The sequence below is a fragment of the Acinonyx jubatus genome, chromosome A2 (genome assembly GCF_027475565.1).
Source record: "Acinonyx jubatus isolate Ajub_Pintada_27869175 chromosome A2, VMU_Ajub_asm_v1.0, whole genome shotgun sequence".
Taxonomy (NCBI): Eukaryota; Metazoa; Chordata; class Mammalia; order Carnivora; family Felidae; genus Acinonyx; species Acinonyx jubatus.
Window position 1 is genome coordinate 106766807 of NC_069383.1, and position 20936 is coordinate 106787742.

A 20936-nucleotide genomic window follows, 5' to 3' on the forward strand; every position below is an offset into this window, starting at 1 on the left:
CTACATTTGAACTGGCTTCCCAGGTTGCTATGGAAGTACATTTGTCAAGGCCAGAAAACAGAATAGACTCTATTTTACAGCTATGTTTTATTTGCATATGTATTTAAACATATGGTTTGTGGGGCTCGCAATTGTGTTTTTTTTTTAACTTTTATTTACTTTTATTTTTGAGAGACAGAGCATGGGCAGGAGAGGGGCAGAGAGAGAGGGAGACACAGAATGTGAAGCAGGCTCCAGGCTCTGAGGTGTCAGCACGGAGCCCAATGCGGGGCTTAAACCCAGGAACCTGAGCCGAAGTCGGACGCTTAACTGACTGAGCCACCCAGGTGCCCCTGTGGGCCTCCATTTGTAATCTTGCCCTGGGTTCTGTAAATTTTGAGGTGGGTTTATCTTGTGTCAATATACTTATAAGAAACATTTTATTTTCTACTTACCTCTAATGCAGGAAAAATAAACCATCAAAAGCATGAGGATAAATGGCAACTATCAGTTGACTTGAATAGTAAAGAAACCTTAGGGAGAATATAGCACTCTTGCAAAGGGGGCAGCCCCAGCTAAGTTCCAAAGGACAATTGTAATGCTCGGACACAGGACCCATTCTTCAGGGCCTTGGTAAGTGGCAGGCAGTGTGCACCAAATCCTGCAAAGTAGCTCGTGCCCCATTCTCTTCCCCTCACTAATGGGCATCTAGAAGTGCCCAGAGTGCTGCCTTGGGAGTCCACAGGCCTGGCTGAACTTTTGGCAGTGAATAGCTTTACAAAGAGATACTATACCAAAACTGTAGTCCTGGGATGGAAATTTAAGATATATAGACACAAAATACATTTGTAAATGATAAAATGTTAGTGGATTTTATGGACTGAGTTGTGTTGTTCCCTACCCGAATTTGTATATTAAAGTCCTAATGCGCAATGTGATTGTACTTGAGGATAATATCTATAAGGATGCAATAAAGGTTAAATGAGGGGCACCTGGATGGCTCAGTTGGTTAAGCATCTGACTTCAGCTCAGGTCATGATCTCACGATCTGTGATTTTGAGCCCCGTTTTGGGCTCTGTGCTGACAGCTCAGAGCCTGGAGCCTGCTTCAGATTCTGTGTCTCCCTCTCTCTCTGCCCCTCTCTTGCTCAAACTCTGTCTCTCTCATTCTCAAAAATGAATAAATGTGTAAAAAATTTTATAAAAAAGGTTAAATGAGGTCTTATGGGGTGGGACCCTGACCCTATAGGACTGGAATGCTCACAACTGGGGGGAAGAGAATCAAGAGTGCTCTCTTTTCATCTCTCATCTCTCTCTCTTCCTGCTTGTGCCCACAGAAAACAGGACATGTGAGGACCCAGTGTAAAGGCACCAGAAACCAACTGTGCTGGCACCTTTAGCTTGGACTTCCAAGCTCCAGGACTCTGAGAAATAAATGTCTGTTGTTTAAACCACCTGGTCTGGAGTACTTTGTTGTGGCTGTCCCGGCTGACTAATGCAAGGGATTAATAATTTCACAAGCTTAGGAACACCTGGGTGGCTCAGTCAGTTGAGCGTCCAACTTCAGCTCAGCTCATGATCTCATGATTCGTGAATTTGAGCCTTGCATCAGGATCTGTGCTGACAGCTTGGAGACTGAAGCCTGCTTTAGATCCTAACTCTCTCTCTGCCCCTGCTCTGCTCACTCGCTCTGTCTCTCTCTCTCTCTCTCAAAAATAAATGAATAATTTTTTAAGTTTAAAAAAATAATTTCAGGGGCGCCTGGGTGGCTCAGTCGGTTAAGCGTCCGACTTCAGCTCAGGTCACGATCTCGCAGTCTGTGAGTTCGAGCCCCGTGTCGGGCTCTGGGCTGATGGCTCAGAGCCTGGAGCCTGCTTCCGATTCTGTGTCTCCCTCTCTGACCCTCCCCCGTTCATGCTCTGTCTCTCTCTGTCTCAAAAATAAATTAAAAAAAAGTTAAAAAAAAATAATTTCACAAGCTGAGCTTAGGAAAGATGTGAACCTCAGTCTTCTCATCTGTAAAGTGGAGTTAATGTTAGTACCTGCCTCAAAAGGTTGAGGGCGACAGGAAGCAATCCATGTAAAGTCCTCACATCTAGTGCCTCACATGTAGCAAGGGCTCAATTGATGTTTCCTGCTACTATGTTTACTGTTACCATTAATGTTCTAACAGGACAAATCACAAGCAGGGGGTGATTCTAGGCACATGAATGGACCATTGTAGCAGGCTTGGGGCACAAGGAGGGCCTTACCCTGCCCACAGTTTTCCTCATGCCTGTTCCAGTTTCCTGCTGTTGCTCTGCCATCATACCGTCTATCCTTCACTCCCAACCAGTCCTTGTCTTCCCCAAATGGCCTTCAGCCTGGAGGCAGCAGCCCCAGTTCAAATCCTTCCCAGCCCCCTGCTCCACCGCTGCACTGTCCCCCACAGTCTCAGAGACCCGTATGATGGGCTGGCCAAGCCCTGACTGCCTCACTTCCCAGAGTGGAGGGCCATCGCCCGGCCTCGCAGACTGACCCCCAGACATACTATAGATACTACAAATCACTTTGGAGTTTAGGAACCTCACCTTCTTTCCACAATCCCACCAACACCTGTGCTGCCACCCAGCCATCCTTTCAGAGACCACACCTTGCAGCAAGGTCAGCCTCCTACCTGGTCCTGTCCCTGCAGTGGTTGCCCTCTGCAATGACTCCCTTAGCCTCTGCTCAGGCTTGTCCTCCCCTGGGAAGTGTCAAACACATGCCCCTCAGCCTCTTTCCTTGGAATCCCCCAACACCTCTTAACTATGTCATTGTGCTATATTAGGTGGGATATTTTTGCCTCTCAGACTGTGAATTCCCCAAGGGAAGAGACTCTGTCTGTTCATCTCTGAACATCTCTACTAGTACATAGTAGACACTTGCTTTAGGTTGCCCCCACTCCCAGCCCCCAGAAGTGACCTTGAGATGAGGATTCAAGTGCAAGGAGTTTATCTGGGAGATGATCCCAGAAAACGTTGGTGGGAGAGGGAGGAGGTGAAGCAGGGAAAGGAGGGCAGCCAATGAAGTTTCGTTACCAAGCAAGTTACCTCCGTGGGCATCTGGAGCTCAGTCCTGCCTGGAATTCTAGGAGCCTCGGAGATATTGCCCCTGAAGGGTGTACAAATCCTAACTCCCACCTATCTTTACATGAGGACTACTTCCAGGGGACAATAGTGCCCTGGTCCTTCAGGCCTGATGGACTGTCAGGCAAGGTGGGCCAAGTGGCTCCCACGGCAGAGAAGGCTTTCCTGGGAATTGCTGTGGGCCCACATTAAGAAGTCAGGCAGGTGTGCCCGGGGCTGGAGGTGGAACCTGAGTGGGACAGTGGCGGGGACATCAGCAGCACTGGAAAGACATTTGCTGATTGCAGAATAAATAAGACGTTGCAATGATAGAGGGCAAAGGGTGCCTGCCAGCCACTTACTCCAGGTGCAGATTGCCATCTGCAAATCAGTGCTGACCTCTGGATCAAGCCTGTGAGGGGAATATCTCCTACCTTTTATATGGATGAGGAAACTGAGGTCCTAAAGAGTTCCTCCACTTGCTGGAGATCACAGCCCTGAGAGGCATAGCCAGAATTCAAACTCCATTGCAATTAAATCTAAAGATGACATTTTCCATTCCATCAACCAAGCTGCCTCTCTCACACAAGGGAACAAGAGAATGAAGGCATGAACGGATGAGTGCTTTATAAATAGGGGGAGGCTCCGATTCATCTAGTGTTCTGGGTCAAAGATGACTACTGACTGAATTAGCTGCTCTTTGGTATTAAATTTATAATCAAATTTACACAGGAAACTATAAAATTCCAAGTAAGAAATCTGTTGTCTGGTGAGGAAGATATCTTAAAATCAGGGCCTGCCCCTCACCACCCCTGCTTGGCATGCTGAATAATCCAGGGCTGGTTTAGTTGCCCTCGACCCCAGCCTGCCCACGCCCACCCAAAGGCCATTCCTGGGCTTCATGCACACATGTAAAGTGAGCTATTGTTATTGTTGGTCCTGCCAAATCCATGACCCCATGACTCAGTGACAGCAGGGTGAAGCACACGGGCCTCAAGGTGGGACAGGACTGCAGCAGTTCTCTCTGCCCTAGGCCCGGACCACCACCCTTGTGTCGAGAGCTGCCAGGAAGGAAGACAGCGCCACTACTCAAAACCCTCTTGTAATTTGCATAAACATGAACAAAAATATTTATGCTCAGTTAAGCATTCAACTCTTGATTTTGGCTCAGGTCATCATTTCATGGTTTGTGAGTTCGAGCCCCACGTTGGGCTCTACGCTGACAGCACAGAACCTGCTTGGGAGTCGCTCTCTCTTCCTCTCCCTCTGCCCCTCCCCTGTTCGTGCTCTCACTCCTCCTCTCTCAAAGTAAATTAAAAAACTTAAAAACACTGTTCATGCTATAATGGAAATAGCACCTTGCACTTTACTAGGACTTTCCAACACATGCTTACATCCATGATACCATTGAATCATTGTGACAGACCTGGGGGCAGGCAGAACAGACATTACCATTCCCATTTTCCAATGAGGAAACTGAGACTTGCCCCTAGAGAGTGTCTGGCAGTGCTGGACTTACAATGTGAGGGATGATCATGCCTCTGTTAGAAAACCTCCCTACAGCAGACCCAGGAGTCTTCTCCACCCCCAAAATGGCTTAACAGCCAGGGACGTTCTTGTCTTTGTTGAGATTCATGCAAGCAGACTTACAGTGCCCCGGTAGGGGCATGGACTCAGGTGGGCCTCAGTGAAGCTGCTGGTTTTCCCTCCGGGTAGGAATGTCACAGCAACTGGGCTCACATCCAGGCCCCTGACAGCCTGGGGACGCAGGAGGGAATAGCTCCACAAAGGAGGATAGAACACGAAGCTGCTGACACCTCAAGGGTTATAGGAACCTCAAAAACAACCCCTGGGCTACTGGGAAGAAGCCTCAGGGCCCCAGAGGAGGGCTAAGGTCACTGCATCTGCCACTAAAAATAGTCCCACAAGTTTTGCTGACCTCACTTGGAAGAGCAGCTGGCAGAGGGGAAAAGACTAGGAGTCAGCAACTCACCAGAAACAAGAGCCTAAGGAAAGCCCGCCTCCTCACCTGTAAGATGCAGACCATTTCCTCCCAAAGGCTCAAGAGGCCTGGACCACTTCCATGCCTGGGGGCTAGCAGTATATTAAAAAGATGAAGAAATGTCAAAACAGGCCTACAAAACTTGTACATTTTACATGTTAACACAGAGGACATTGGGGCATCTGGGTAGCCCAGTTGCTTAAGCATCCAACTTTGGCTTAAGTCATAATCTCGTGGTTTGTGAGTTCGAGCCCCGTGTTGGGCTGTGTGCTTATAGCTCAGAGCCTGGAGCCAGCTTTGGATTCTGTGTATCCTTCTCTCTCTGCCCCTCCCCTACTCATTTTCTCTCTCTCAAAAATAAATAAAGTATTTAAAAAAAAACATGGAGCACATTAATGCTTAAAAATATAACTCAGAGTTAAGTCATTGTAGTATTTATTAACAATTCTAAATTGTTGTATAGTATGTAGTTAAAGGGCACAAATTTAAATTTGTATAATGTGCATCTTCTTCTTCTGGATGTGAGTGATATATCTCAGCTCTCTGAGCCCCCTCATTTGCCATTGTCATTAAAAAGTCTATGTTTAGAGAGTCAGTTTGGGAAGATGTGTAAATTCTGGACATGGATGATAGTCACACAACATGGAAGTGAACTTAATGCCACTGAACTGGATCCTTAAAAGTGGTTGAGATGCAGGGTGCCTGGTGGCTCAGTCGGTTGAGCGACTGACTTCAGCTCAGGTCACGATCTCACGGTTTGTGAGTTCAAGCCCCACATCAGGCTCTGTGCTGATGGCTCAGAGCCTGGAGCCTGCTTCTGATTCTGCGTCTCCCTCTCTCTCTGCCCCTCCCCCATTCATGCTCTTCTCTGTCCTCAGAAATAAACATTAAAAAAAAGTGGTTGAGATGGTAAATTTTATGTTATGTGTATTTTACAATTTTTGTAAGGTCTGTGCTTGAAGCCGTCCATGAATGGTGAAGGCCAAATGCACACAGGGTCCCCTAGGTCAGATCCTGATCTGCGGTTCCTGTGAGAAAAATCTGAATTCAGGATAGTGCTCCAGAGGCTGACTGGAACCCCCAACTCTTCCAACACCTACACAGCGAAGCACTCATAATTTACTTAAAACTTTCTTTCCTTTATTTCTCAGCTATATTAAAGTGAGGGTAATATGGTAATTTTATTTAGATGATGTGTATAGAGTGGAAATATGATCTGTTAATCTTGGGGGATATAAAAAGGGTGATATAAAATATTTGTTATAAAAAATGAAGATACTGGAATGAACAGAAATTAGAATCATTGATTTAACTCTTACCCTATCATTTGATATTTTGCTGGCTCTAAAATACATATATAATAGGGTTTTCTTATGAATTATGGTCAGAGGAACACCCATCTATCACTACAGCAGTGAGAATAAAACTGTGTCAACGAACAAACAAACTCTGAAGTGTCAGCAGTTTATAACAACAAAGGTTCCTTTCTTGCTCCTGCCACAGGTCCATTGTAGTCACTGGAGGCTCTGGGCAGGCAGAACAGCACCCTTTCAGATACTGCCGGTCACTACCTCAGATTGGAGAAAGGGTCTCAGTCCAGCCACTAATTGGTCTGGTCCAGAAGTGGCACATTCACTTCCCTCTTGCAATATTGGGCAGAATTAGTCATATGGCTCCACACACACACCCCACCCCAGAAAAGAATGGGGAAGTGCCCTTTTCCCTGTGTCTGGAAGGCAAGGAGAATTGGATTTGGGTGAAGGACACTGATGCCTCCATCAGTCCGAGGGCAGCCAAGAGGTTCTTTTGGAGCCCTTATAACCAAAGGTGCCAACCCATTGCCTGTCCCCACTGCTGCACCCCAGCTAATTCCAGGTCATGCCTTTACTAGAAAAGGGAACTCAGGCACCGAGAAGCTGGCTATGTTCTGCTGTACATGTTTGGCCCCCATGACCAGCATTTCAGGCCTGTGGTTGCCTGACATCTCCCCCACCCACTAAGGTTAGCTCCAGGAGCCACACTTCACCAGCTGGGGTCTGCTGAGGTCTCTGGGCCCAGCCGTGATGGGCTGTAGAGGATGCCTGGTTTATGTGCACAGGGCCCTGGGGATAAGGTGGCTGCAGAGAGGATGAGATCAAGGAGCTCGGGGGCATAGCTTTAAGTGACTGAGATCAGATCCTGGGGATTTGGCACCCACAGCCTCCTGGATGACAATAGCCCTTGCATATTTCCATGGAGGACACCAAGAAGAGGAGGCGGGAAGAGGTGGCAGACAAGGACAAACGGAGCAGGATTGTCCAACATCACACCTGTGCATGTGCATGTGAGCAAGTCCCACCTCTGTGTGCACGGTGTGGTACCAGACTTTGGGGGGTTTTGTTGGGGCTCCTTTAATGAACACCTTTGGGGGTTCCCACAGGTGTGAAGGTTAGAGAGGGGAGAGAAAACGAAAGAGCAACCACTTCCCTGAGGATCCTGAGCTGGGTTCAGGGATGGAGGGTCCAGGAGACAGCTGCTCTCCCACACCTTGTCCCCCTCACCACTACTGGGCCTCAGAGGTATGATCCCCAACTGGAGCCAGTCCTCAACTGCTGGACTCCATAGTGGCAGGATGGGGAGAGAGGCACTCATCCTAAGTCATGCAACAGCCCAGGGAAAGAGGAGTGCCAGACTGGATCTCCACTTCCCCTGACAGGCCAGGCAGGTTGTATGTGGCTACCTGCCTGGGTGACATTGTCTCTACACTGTGGATTCACACTGCCCCATTGGCCTCCACACTTAGCCTCCATGGCTTCCTCTATTTCTGTGGATGAAGCTCTGACCATGGTGGTCAGGACTTGCTCTCTGGCCCCCTGCCGGCCTCCCTGGCCTCCTCTCCTCTGGCTCTCCTGTCCCTGAACTGAGGCCCTTCTCTGCAGCTCCAAGACCAAAGCTGGTCTCTCAGGACCCGCTGTCCCTCTGCCAGGAGCATGGACCCGCAGGTCTTTATCCTGCCTCTTCCAGACACTGGTGTTTCAGAGCAGGTGCCACCTCCTGGGAAAGGCCCACCTTCGTCCCCGCTAAAGTCACCTTTCCATGTCTCTGGCCAGATTACTCTGTCTTGTCTGCTTCCTGCACTGCTCACTTTTTAGCAGGATCTTGCATACTGCCTGAATTATCGCTTGTCCCCTCCCAGTAAGAAGTGAGCACTGGTAGCCATCTTGTCAACACTATAGCCCTGGCCCCCAGGACTGGGCCCAGCACCAAGGTGCCTTACAGGTGTTGAGGATTAGGTTACCGAGGTCTTTGCCAAAGCTGGACTGCTTGAACCCTCCAAAGGGAGCAGCCACATCGGTCTTGTTGTATGTGCCTGCCTCCAGTTTGTTGCTAACATACAGGGCCTTGTTGATGTCCCTGGTGAAGATGCCAGAGGCCAGACCAAATTCTGCCACATTGGCCCCAGACAGCACGGTGTCCATGTCACTGCAGGGAAAACCCATGAAGAACTCTGTGAGGAGGGTCATGGGGCCACCTGACTCATGGAATGCAGGGAGACCTTCCCTCTCCTCTGAGGGGAGGCCAGGCCCACTCCAAGCTTCCCACATTCAGAACCCTCTGAGGAAATGTGCTGGGCCTACAGCAAGTAGAGCACCTGAGAGAAGAGGAAAGAATGACAGGGAGGAGGCAGAGCAGGGTCAGACCATTGTGGTCATCTTGGGTGAGCCCCTCACTTTATAGACAGGGGGATGGGAGTCCAGAGAGGAGGGCAGGCTAGAGTCACACTACACATGGAAAGGTGCATCTGTCAGGCCTTCTCAAGGGGCTACCCTGGGGGCCTTCCCACAAAGACTTCATAGGCTTGAAGACTCACCACAATATTTGCTTGGTAGATAGTAGAAAAGTGTCTCATTCTAACACAGCATGTGAAGATAATTTTGATAATTTTTTGACAGTTGGAAGTACAGTGTATTGAGGATGAGGTGCCATTCTAGAATTTGCTCAGAGGTTCTACTCTGAAAAATAATAGTCAGGAAAAGAGTCTGTGGTAGAGCAATTATGGCCGGTTCCTATTCCTCTCCTGGCCTCGATGACTTGCTGGACCAATAGGAGGGGGAAAGTGAGGTTCAGTGTTTCTGAGGCTGACTGATGGTTCTTGAGGAGGGTTACATCTTCCACTGGCCCTTTTTGGGTGAGTGAGGTGCCAAGCAGCAACTGCCATGCCACGGAAAGCCTAAGGAGAGGCCCTGACATGGAGGCAGAGATGGCCAGTCCCATAGAATGCTGACCAAATTGAAGATTCACAAGTGAAATAAGTAACTTGTTATTTCAAGCCACTGGAGTTTGGGATGGTTTCTTACACAGCAGTGGATAATGGGAACAGGACCAGCAGGCTGTGAGAGGCATCAGAGAGATGAAGTGGATGCTCTCAGTTGGAACCAGCCTTCCTGGACCTCCAGGGACTCTGCTAACTTCAGTGGTTGACAAGGACTGGGAAGGCTAGGTTAGGCTTCGTCCTTAGCCCCCACCCCACCTGAATTCTCCTTCTGGCCACACCCGCCACCCACAAAGCTCAAGGGAAGAACCCAGTAAAGCAAGGAAGAGGATCCAGTTCTCAAGAGACATAAGCAGGGCTCCCTATCCATCAGCAAACCGAGAGATGATCATGATGGGCCCAAGGACTCCTCCTTGGCTATGAACATGTGGTTCTCCACATCCATGGAAATGGTTGGCTCGAAGAAGAAACCTAAGGGGCAGACAGGATTCCATGGTGTGTAGGTGGGTGGTCCTCTCCCAGGCCAGGCCTGGGTCCCACCGGCCACCATGCACACATTTCTACTCTGGCACTGCAATTTGTGACACCTTTGTGGTGGAGGCCACATACTGTGGGTGCCTTTCCTGCCCCAGGTGTATGAGTCCATGGGATCCTCACAACCCTTTCAACTAAACACTGATGAGGAAAACAAGGCTAATGCTCCGTGTTGGTCTGTGATAGAACAGCAATTCGGTATCTAGTATAGCTCCTCAGGTGGCTCTCCATCAGTCCCTGTGGAGTAGGTTGAGTAGAGGGAGGTTGGACACGAGTTCTGATGGACAGGATCTCCCAGGACTGCTTCCCATCTCCTTCTAGGCACCTCAGTGTGGGTGCTCATGTCCCAAGCACAGGGGCGAGTGCCTCCTGCTCTCCTGTCAACATACGCCCACCACCTACTCCCATCCGGACTGCTGCCCCTACAGGCCCTGGTTCTAGATGGAACCACCTCTGACAGCATAAATGCTTCTTCTATTTCTCCTCTAGGCACAGAGCGCAGGGGCCCTGAGACCCTACTGGACTGAGATTTCATTTAGCCTAAGGGAAAATTGAGAGACATGAAATTTTCTCTTTCTGATTTTTAGAAAAACAAAAAGAAATTAACTTTAAAAGTAACTTAAATAAAATATTCCATACTTTTCATACATTTGTAAATTATATTTTAACATTAATTACAAATTTTAAAACCAAAGTTAGGTATGAGGGGTGCCTGGGTGGCTCCGTTGGTTAAACGTCTGACTGTGGCTCAGGTCATGATCTCACGGTTCGTGAGTTCGAGGCCCGAGTCAGGCTCTGTGCTGACAGCTCAGAGCCTGGAGCCTACTTCAGATTCTGTCTCCCTCTCTGTCTCTGCCCCTCCCCCACTTGCACTGTCTCTCTCCCTCCCTCTCTCTCTCTTTCAAAAATAAATAAACATTAAAAAAAAGTTAGGTATGAACACATTTTGGCTCATGTGGTGTGGCCTGTATTCACTCCATCTGCAAACGAACTGTTGCCCATCAGGTGCTGGAGGCTCTGGGCTGGCCAGGCTCTGTCCCTTTCCTGTTCCTTCATACTCTTCTCTGCCCTTCTGGGCCCCATGAGGGGGACTGTATGCCCATGCTCCCTCATCTTCTGGCTTCCAGTACAGTTTTTACCTCATAGTTCTGCCCCTCACCAGATTCCAGGAATTCTATGCCCTCCTCTTGGCCCTCAGGCCAGGGGATGGTGATGGTGGCTCCCCATTGTTCCTGGTTTCGAGGTAATGCACTCCGTCCCCTCACTGCTCTGCAAACCATGCCTTCAGTTCTCTCTTTCCAATCAGCCTCTGAACTCTGGCATCATGGAGGCCCTAGTCCGCAGGGGGGCAGGGAAGGGAGTGAGTAAGCAGAGTGGCAGTCAGTGTCTATAAAATTGCCACTGTAGGAGATTCCAGGGAGCAGCTGTGACACAGGAGCACATATGGTCTGGGTCTGGATGTTATTTGAGCTGGTTGATGAATTCACCAGTTGGGGAAATGGGAGCTGGTTGCTCATCAGAGGAGAAGAAAATGCACAGGGAGCAAGAAAAGGTGAGATGTATTCAGAGAGAATAAAAAATGGCTGGAGCATGTGTCATGGGCGAGCAAGTTAGAAATAGATCATGGAAGACCCTGGGTGGAAGTGAGGAATTTGAGCTCGTCACCACAGGGGGATGGGTCCCTGTAGAAATTGCCCCAATGTTGGGGAAGATATAAGCAGACTTCCGACAGCTACATGAGTAAAGGGTTAGCATGGTATAAGAGGTCCCTCAGGAAGCAGATGTGATGGTCCAGTTAGGAAAAGCTGTGGAGAGTCAGCAGGATGGTAGCAGGGATGCAGGGCAGGCAAGAAAGATTTTTCATTTTAGAGAATCAGGCAGTTAATTTAGAGTAGTGGGTCAAGAAAAGAGAGGAGTCTGAAATTCATTGTTTCCTTCCCCCCTTCATTCCATCAAATTAACTCAGGTTTCATGTGAGTCCCAGCGCTGGCATGAAGGACCTAATGGTGTACATAGAAACAGACACAGTGTCTTTCCCCATGTAGTGGGCAATCTAACAAGGAAGCAGTTCAAATAGTCCATGCCACAGCTCCTGCTCCTCTGGCTCCAGTGACTTGATCAAATGGAAGATTCTAGACAGGCAGGTGTATCCCTGGGTCAGGTTGGGGCTGGGGGAACTCAGATGATGTGATGGATTCGGTACCTATTCAGTGTAAAGGGGCTGTGGACATGCAGGTGAAGGTGTCCAGGTGGGCAGGATTTCTGGATGAGGAGGAGACAGGCAGGTGGAGGTGTCCAGGTAGGCAGGATTTCTGAATGAGGAGCAGCCTAGAGACAGATATTTGGGGAGGTGCAAGCCACTTCAGGGGGTGAGATCCTCCAGGGAAAGTGTCTGCCATAAGCAACACTCCAAGCTCAGGAGAGACATGAGCATACCTCCATTTAAGGGACAGGTGGTGAGGGAGGTTCAGTGAAGAGTGGCCACTGAGAAGTAATGCCAAAGATAGAAAGCCATGAAAGCCAGTGCCATGGAATCCATAGGAAGAGAGAATTTCAAGGATGCACAGAGGTTTATGGCAAATTAAAGTCCACTATGATACACATTAAACCAGCACTGACTGGATTTCAGCTTTGCTGTCTTCACCTTGCTAGCACCACGCCTGGTCTGGCAGGTGTCCAGATAGCCAAGGCCATGGCATCCAGTGTCACAGATGGGCCCTGAGGCCTGGGAGCCTAACCATGGCCTTCACATGCCTCCAATTAGAAGTAGACAGGAAACCAGAGGCCACGCTACTGGCCTTTCAGTTCACCCAAGTGGAGTGCTCTGACTGACCTGGCCGAGGGACTTGACTCCCACCACAGACCAACATGGCCCCTTCCTCCACGCCACGCTGGCAGTACTCTATTAGCTTCCATAGGTGGGCTTGGTGGGTCTGCGGTCCATGGTTGGTGTCCTGGTCTAAAGGGTTACCGATCTTCATCCTCTTCACCTCTTCTACCTGTGGAAAGTTCTCCCAGTCAGGTCCTGCTCAGGTGCCCAAGTTCCTGGCAATGCTCCAAACCTGACCCACTGACATTTCTGCATTTGGCCACCAGCCACTGGCCCCTGAAGAAATTCCACACACCCTCAGGATGTTCCATATTCTGGTTCCAAACCTGCCTTCCAGGCTGAAACCCAAGATGTATCCTATGTTCAAGGAGACCTGAGCATAGCATCAAATGACCTGGGAAAACGGAGGTGTCCAGGGATATAGGTGAGGGCCGGACGTGGGGTTGGGGGGTGGTGCCAGCAGAGTGCATCTCTACACAAGTCCTACACCCAGCTTCACAGGCTGAGAAGCTGAAAGAACATTTGTCTGGGGACTCCAGAACATGGGATGGGGATGGGGATGGGGCCAGGGAACACCAGTCCTGCTGCAATGCCCCGGTGGTAAGAGTGGAGCAGAGGCGCCTGGGCCTTGAGTCCAGCCACTCTTGCTCCCACTTCTGCCTGCTGCAGGGCCCAGCTTCAAGGCCACCTCCTTCCAGGAAGTCTTCCCTGTTGCCTCAGACAACCGAAAAGTAGGTCTAGGCTTTGCCGCCTGGAGATGTGGGTCTGGATCTCCTTAAAGGATGTGCCATATAGTGTCTGATGGATTCTGGGGCTGAGTGCAAAGAGTCAGAAAAGCTCCTGAGTATGGGATGCTGTGCTACGGAAAAGAACTCAGGTGGCATAACCAGTGGGATGTAGACATCAGAACTTCTGGCCTCCAGGCTAGGATCCACCTCTTCCATTTTTCTCTCTCCAGGCTCCTTCCTTGGTTTCCTAAAATCAAACAAGGTCATCTACACCCTCCCTGTGGCTGCATCAAGGTCAGGTCTGACTGGCCATCTCCTCTACCTCTGAGGCGAGGGCTGTCTCACCCCTCCATTCAGGCTCTGCACACACACTCCAGACAGGCCTAATCAGATGCAGCAGACACTCAAGTCCCCAAGGAACACCCTCTGCCCTTTCACCAAGAACCCCTTACTTCTCTGTGCTGAAAGGGGTCCACATCTCCTGCTTTGCTCCCCTTCTCTGCTGTCACTTGGCCAGCCTCCAACCTATGTCCCTAGGATTCCAAGAGCAATAGTGCTGAGCGTCCTGGGTGCACTTCTCCCTTGCTGTATTTGGGAACTGAGATGATACTGAGAGTTATCCTGGAATTCTGACCCCTGCCTCACCCTGTGGGAGTTTCATGACTCCCCTGTAGTCTCCAGAAGGGTTGTGCTCCCCATAACCACATCCGCTCAGTGAGCCGCCCCCTCCATCATGATTCTCCATCCGTGTCCCAGGTTCAGCTATTCCTGTGCTGGGCATGTCACAGCGAAGGACTTGCTCAGCCAGGCTTCCCAGCTCCCAAACTACAGTGGGTTATACAAGTGGACACCACTGTATGCACTTCCCATCGAGGTGGAGCTGGTTTCCCACCCTTTCAAACTGGGGTGGCCTGTGACTTGCTTTGGCAGGTAGAATGTGGCACGAACAACCTTTGAGAGATCCAAGAGGGCTCTCAACTCCTGCTCTCACTCTTGGGAATCCTGCCGCTGGCCCTGCATGTGCCCAAGCACACACTGTGAGAGGAAGCAACACAAGGACAAAGATGAGCCTTCCCAGTGCAGCCACCAGTGCCCCTGTTGGCCACAGATACACGAGCCAACCTCAGGTGAACCTGGGCTGGTGCCCATGGTGCCAACCCGCAGGACTATAACTGTACAAACAGCATTTACCAAAGCCACTAAGTTTGGGGACTAGCTTATGACATGGAAAAAGCTGTTACACTCCCTTCTAGAAGGTCTGCTCCTTTTCTCCCTGCGTTTCATATTTTTACCCATTATGCAAGACCCTCTCCAGGGACACCTGGGTGGCTCCATGGATTAAGCGTCTGACTTTCGATTTTGAATCATGTACTGATCTCACTGTTTGTGGGATCGAGCCCCATTCTGGGCTCTGCCCTCACAGTATACAGCCTGCTTGGGATTCTCTCTCTTTCCCTCTCTGTCTGTGCCTCCCCCACTCAACCACACGTGCTCTCTCTCTCTCTAAAAAAAAAAAAAAAAGACCCTCTCCAGAACTCCTTCCTAACACCTGCCGTGCCTTGTCTCAGTCCTGTTCTCTCATTTTTTCCTGCCTTTGTAAATATAGTCCTTTAAACCTGCATGTAGTGGTTGTTGTTCCAGCATCCCCTCTCTTACCCACTGTGATCAGGATGTGGGGAAGGGCTCTTGGCTGAAGCTGAGCCAACCAGGGCCCTGTGGGTCCTGCAATCACTGAATGGGCCAGGGATGGACCTGGGACCCACATCCTCCCCCACAGCCTTTTCTAACAGTCAGTGGGGACAGGGTGACTTCCCCTCTGGTTCTATGCTATCAGCACAATGCCACATCCTCTTTATCTATGGGCACCCATCCTGCAGCAGCCATGAGAAGCAGCTGCTGATGGTCTCAGGTCCTAGGGAGAACTCCTCTAGTCCATGGACACTCAAAGACAACAACTGTTGACAGGGGTTGAAAGCCTGTCCCCTTGACCCCAGGGGTATACTTAAGAGTTGTCCTTCTTGCTCCAGAGCTCCTATGTGTGGGTCAGGCTAGGGCTGGATGTCACTTGAGATCATGTCCTGTCTCTGTCCTTTCCTGGTTCCTCCCACCTCCCAGGCTTGATCTGAGAGCGCACCCTTAGTGAGCCACATAGATCTGAATTCCTGGCTCAGGCTTCACTTCTGTGGACCTACCCTAGCACAGACCCTTTTTGGTTATGTCAGTGTGAGCTGCAGGGTTGTTATTTCTTGCTGAAATAATAAAAATCAGTAAAATGATACAGCTTTGCCTGATGGTTTCCTTGCTCAGATGAACAGTGCCTGACTCTGCCTGGCCCAAGCCTGCCTGCCTGCCCCCAACCCCCTGCAGCCCAGGTCTCCCCAATGAATACTCTGCAGAAGAACTTACCACCTTCTGTACAATGTGGTTGTGGATTGAGTTCTCTACGAAGAGCTGGCCTGCTGCAATGCTGTTCTCGCCTTTGTTGAAGCTCATCCCCTTCAGAGAATGGATAAGGATGCTGGCTTACAACCTCTCCCAAGGCATCAGCCCCCCCCACATCCCATCAGCCCCAGGTACCCCCTTCCTATAGGGTAAGGGAGGAATGTGTATATCCTGACCTTTGATGGGATGGTGGGCCAGGCCCAGCCAGCGCTGGGCATACCAGCTCCACTCATTACTCATTCACCTCAAGAGGGGAGATGAGTCCCATCCCCTGGGGACACTTGTGTCTGCATTGCAGAGAGTGGAGGACAAGAGGGAGTCAGGGAGTGAGCCTGGAGACCCTGTATGAAGGCGTGTTCCCTGGGGTGATACAGGAGGAGTCAGAGCTCACACTCATGGGGCTGAGCCTGGAGGGTCTGTTAGCTTGGAGCAGGCAGCAGCCCCATGTCTCGGGAGGGACAGGGTGCCAGCTCAGGCCTGAGAGAACTCCTGGCAGGGATCTAGAATAAGTGTCTTCAGAGGGACACTCCTCAAAGGGGCCTGTATTTTTGCCCTGGGGAGCCCTATGTGGTCAGCCAGGGGAGGCGTATGAGACTGACTGCTCTGTGTCATGCTTGATTCTCATGGAAGCTGGGATTGCACTGACCAATGACATGGCCTGGGTTGCTGGCCCTGCAGCAATGGCCTTAGCACCAGGGCCAAGACCCTTGGGCTGATGAACTGGCCTCCCTCAATTTCCCTATCTGAGGCTGCACTCCCTTTCATGTCCATGCTGGGTGTCACATTGTGCTTCAAGGCACAGTGATGGTTAGATGGAATGGGGCATATTTGGGCACTGGTGGAACATGGCCTTACTGGCTTGCTCCTGAAGGTATGGAGAGGGGGACTGAGGCATAACAATGACAGTGACAATACAAACATAAGAACAACTGACACACAGCACCTGCCACATCTTCTAAGCCCTTCGGACTTAATAGCTTGTTGAATCCCTATAACAACCATAGGTGTATTCTCCCCATCATACAGGTGAGAACATGAGGCCCAGAAAGGTTAAGTAACTTGCCTGAGGCTGCCCAGTGAGTCAGTGGTGGAGCTGGACAAACAGACACAGCAAAAAGGAGAGGTTTTCATGTTGATATCAGAACAGATGGGAATATGGCTAACATTTCCTATTCTGTGAAGCTGATCTTGGTAATTCTGACAGTCACAAAACTTCTTGGGAAGTGTTTTTTTTCTGGAAGACATATGTCATTCTTTGTCCCCTAGGCTCCTTCCTGCCAGTCTAGGCCAAATGTGTGAGTTTGACTGTGGAATCAGAGATGGGCACCCCACGTCCACCTGCAGGTGGTCCTCACTATCTGCACAGCCTTGCTGAGGTCACAGTCAGCAAGGATGATGGGGGGTGACTTCCTGCCCAGCTCCAGGGAGACCTTTTTCATGTTACTCAGGGCACAGCTGAAAGGGACAGAGGTTGGTAGGACTGGGTCCCTGGGAGATGGGGACACAGAAGCTCCAGATGGAGGGGCCAAGGGAAGCTCCAAAGCATGCTGTACTCAAAAAGCAAACAGAGGGCCAGAGGGGGCTTCTCCCCACCCCCATGCTCATCAGCTCTCCCTTCCCTTTCCACACCGCTGCCTTCTTCCTCCTCCACACCCAGGCTCACGCCCATCACAGGGCCTTTGCTTTCAGCCCCTTGGGATCATTCCTGCTTCACATATCCTTGAAGCTCCTTCTTCACTTCCTTCTGGCCTCTGTTCCAATGTTCTCTTGCTGGGGTGCCTGCCCTGACTGCTCCCTATAAATTGCATGCTCCTGAGCTCCGCGTCTGATGTGTTTTGCTGTGCAGTGTATTTGTGTCTGACCCTGCCCATAAAGCATAAGCCCCACTGGGGTGGACAGGCATTTGTCTGGTCATGCAGCTGTGTTTATCCAATAAATAAACCAAACACAGGACCTGTTGGGGTGGCTGCAGTGCCACAAGGCCTTTGGCCTCTTGGATTTTTAGTGACGGGTGCAAACAGAGAGAAGTTGTGGGTCCTGTGCATGTTGCATCAGTGGGCACAAAGTGGACTTATTGATAGTGTCCGCAAAGGGACACTCACAGGAGTGGGCCAGTGAAACACAGGCATGGCACGGGGTGGGAGTGGGGAGGGGTTCTCCTTGCTCAGGACTTACCTGGGAAGAAGGCTCCCATCTCAGGAGCCAGCATCAGGGTCTTGGAAAGTCCCCAGAAGATGGCAGCCCCAGAGCCACAAGACACCCATCCAAGCCCTCCTGCCCTGGAGTCCTCAGAGCTGACATTTACTGAGCCCTCACTCACCCTAGCACATACGTGCTCACATAGAACTATCACCTACACAGCACTGGGAAGACCAGCTAGCTATTGAATAAGGACAAGTAAATCAGCTGCTGTGACTACTTGCAGTAAGCTCTGGCCCCATTCCCTCATCCATCCATCTGCACCCCATCCATCAGTCCTGCACCACCACCAGCCTCCCTTTCTTCAATGCTGAGGCTTGCTCTGCTGCACTCAAAAATCATCAGAGTAGCTCTGCCTGGCCCCATTCACAGGCTCTGATGTCAGCCTCCACTGACTCTAAAGATACACTCTACCAGCCACACTGGCTGTGGCTCCTGGCCCAGAAAAGATACCATGTAAAGCTGCTGTGATCAGCACAAACATGGTGCCTACTCAAGGAAAGCGCCAAGGCCCAGGATGCATCCTGGCCCCCAGAGGGCCTGTGTGGGGCCAAGAGGTGAGAACCCCATCTTTCAGGGCATAGAGAGGCCCCCTGGAGAGCAGAGTCAGGGGCTGCAGAAGTGTCTCAGGGAAAAAGAACACTGCTCTGCATTGGGGGCTACAATACGGTGATGTTCTAACACAAGAGAACCTTTCTCCCTATGGAATTGTCATGTTGTAGCTGGATTGCTCTGGTGTAGAGAAATAGGTCCTAAAGATGCAGTGATGAGAGAATTGAAAAGCAGGGGGCTAAGACTCTCCAGGAGCCCAAGTATCAGTCCCCTGGCTCAAGCCTCTTTTATTTTTGCAAATTATCTGATAACAGCAAGCACATACAACATAGTATTTGGCATCTTGACAGGTCATGCACCTGCGGTGTATTCCATACTGGGTCATGAGTACATCTGGCACCAGACAAAACATTCTTATCCCCAGGCCTGGAGCCTGTATGATGTCCTTCTGGACAGAATGAGCAGTCCCAGCAGCCTTCCATCCTGGGAATGAAACTGCTTTCAGTTTCTTGCTGCTCTGTCCCTTTCCTTCAGGACATTCTTACGGTGCCCCCAGCTTCTTGTTCTCCACCACACTGGGAGGTCTCATTCACGAGTCTTACAGCACAGGCAGTGGTGGGTGGTCTCGTGACCTCAGAGAAAGGCATCACTATGCCCAACAGAAGCTCCAGCTCCTCTCTGTACCTCTCATTCAAGTACAATGCCTGAAACCCATCCCCAGAATTCAGTTTCAGTGCGGTGGTGCTCAGGCACCCAGGGTTCGTCTTGGGACAGGCAGGGGTACAAGGTACCTTGCTGCAGTACAGCCCTGTCTGTAGCCCCAAGCTTGTTGGCTGCACAAACCAGCACCATGGAGCATGAAAACTACTTTCACTCAACTGGTGGAGAAACTGAGGCCTGGAAGGGTCAGAGCTTGGCCCCAGTGATATCATGAATTTGTAACAGAGCCAGAAATAGAACCCCAGCTGATGTGAGGCAAATACCAGGAATAAGAGACGAAATGATGCTCTAGAACAGGGCTGTCCAACAGAATAGAGCAAAAGCCTCAAATACCAGCCACAAATGTAACAGCATTTTTTTTCACTACCACTAAAAAAACTAAAGTAACTTCCTTTTAGTTTTAAAAGAAAAACTAAAAAGAAACCAATGAAATTAATTCTAATGTATTTAATTTAGCACAATTCATAAAAATAAATTTAAACCTGTCATCAATATAAAGTTATTAATGAGCTATTTGTGCACTAAGTTTTCAAAATCCAGTGGGCCATTCACACTTGAAGCCCATCTCAATTCAGAGCAGCTCTGTCCCAAGCGACCATGCATGCTCAAGGCCCCAAATTGCACGGAATCTCCAGCAGCCCTGGGTCTAAGTGCACTCCACAGAGCAGCTGCACCGGCCTCACCAGGGGCTGGTCAGAAACTCAGACACCAGACTCGGGCCTGCCTCAAGCTCACACACAGCACTGTCTACTTCTCCACACTGTGACCAGAGATACCTCCAACCACCTACATTTTCATGATGTGTTTTCCCACCTCCGTGGAACCTGTGAACCCAATTTTCCACACATCAGGATGGTCTGAGAGTCTCTGGCCAACCAGTGGGCCTGCAGGTTGGAGTGAGTGAAGGAGTCATGGCAGCCAGCAGGTGCTGAGGGCGAGGTACAAGCTCTGCTACCCCTCACATGTGCCTCTTTAGGCCAGGCCTCTGGGCTGTGCACCCCCAGTACTTAGTGCCCTCTGTGCCCAGGGCTTACTTACTCCCTGGTATGGGCAGAATGTGTGCCCTCAAAATTCATTATGCTGAAGTCTTAACCTCTAGAACCTCAGATCTGACTGTGGTTGGAGACAGGGTCTTTAAAGAGGTGAGTATGTTAAAATAAGGTCATCTTCTCCTTTTTTCAACACATACTGTCTCCTCAAATTGACCTCACCCTGGCTCACCTTTTCAAATGCAATTTTTATCTTCTCAATCTGTCTGTGATCTGGATCCATTTATGATTCCTCTGACTGCTCACCACCTCCACTTGGATGCTTTGCAGCCTCTCAAACTCAACATATTTGAAACTGAACTCTTAATCTTTCCCAATACATGTTATTTTTCTGGGTTCTCCATTTCAGTAAACAACCTCTCCTTGCAACCAGTTGTTCAAGCCAGGACCTAGGAGTCGATCTTGATACTTCCCTTCCCCACCTTATCAATTACCTAATCCTGGGCTCCTCCACCCAGTTGGCCCCTCCATTTCCATGGCTCCCCTGCCTCTGAGCTTGTAAAACTGCATGTACTAAGGTGAACCTGTGAAGATTCTGGTTCAGTAGGTTTGAATTGGGACACT

At 50.0% G+C, this 20936-nt stretch overlaps 2 protein-coding genes across 2 annotated transcripts in view; both read right to left on the reverse strand.

Moving 5' to 3' along the window:
* SLC41A3 (solute carrier family 41 member 3) overlaps positions 1-4910 on the reverse strand; it is a 174450-nt gene extending 169540 nt beyond the window's left edge. The window contains exon 1 of the mRNA XM_053218802.1: positions 4715-4910. The gene's annotated coding sequence lies outside the window, so the exon portion shown is untranslated. The remainder of the gene's footprint in view (positions 1-4714) is intronic.
* A 3984-nt stretch (positions 4911-8894) lies between these two features.
* On the reverse strand, positions 8895-19272 carry LOC106968242 (cytosolic 10-formyltetrahydrofolate dehydrogenase). Its single transcript, XM_053218821.1, is given in 4 exon segments — positions 8895-9721; positions 9724-9789; positions 12686-12851; positions 15817-19272. Coding segments are annotated over 4 exon segments (360 nt in total). The 5' UTR covers positions 15904-19272; the 3' UTR covers positions 8895-9680.
* Positions 19273-20936: the final 1664 nt, after the last annotated feature.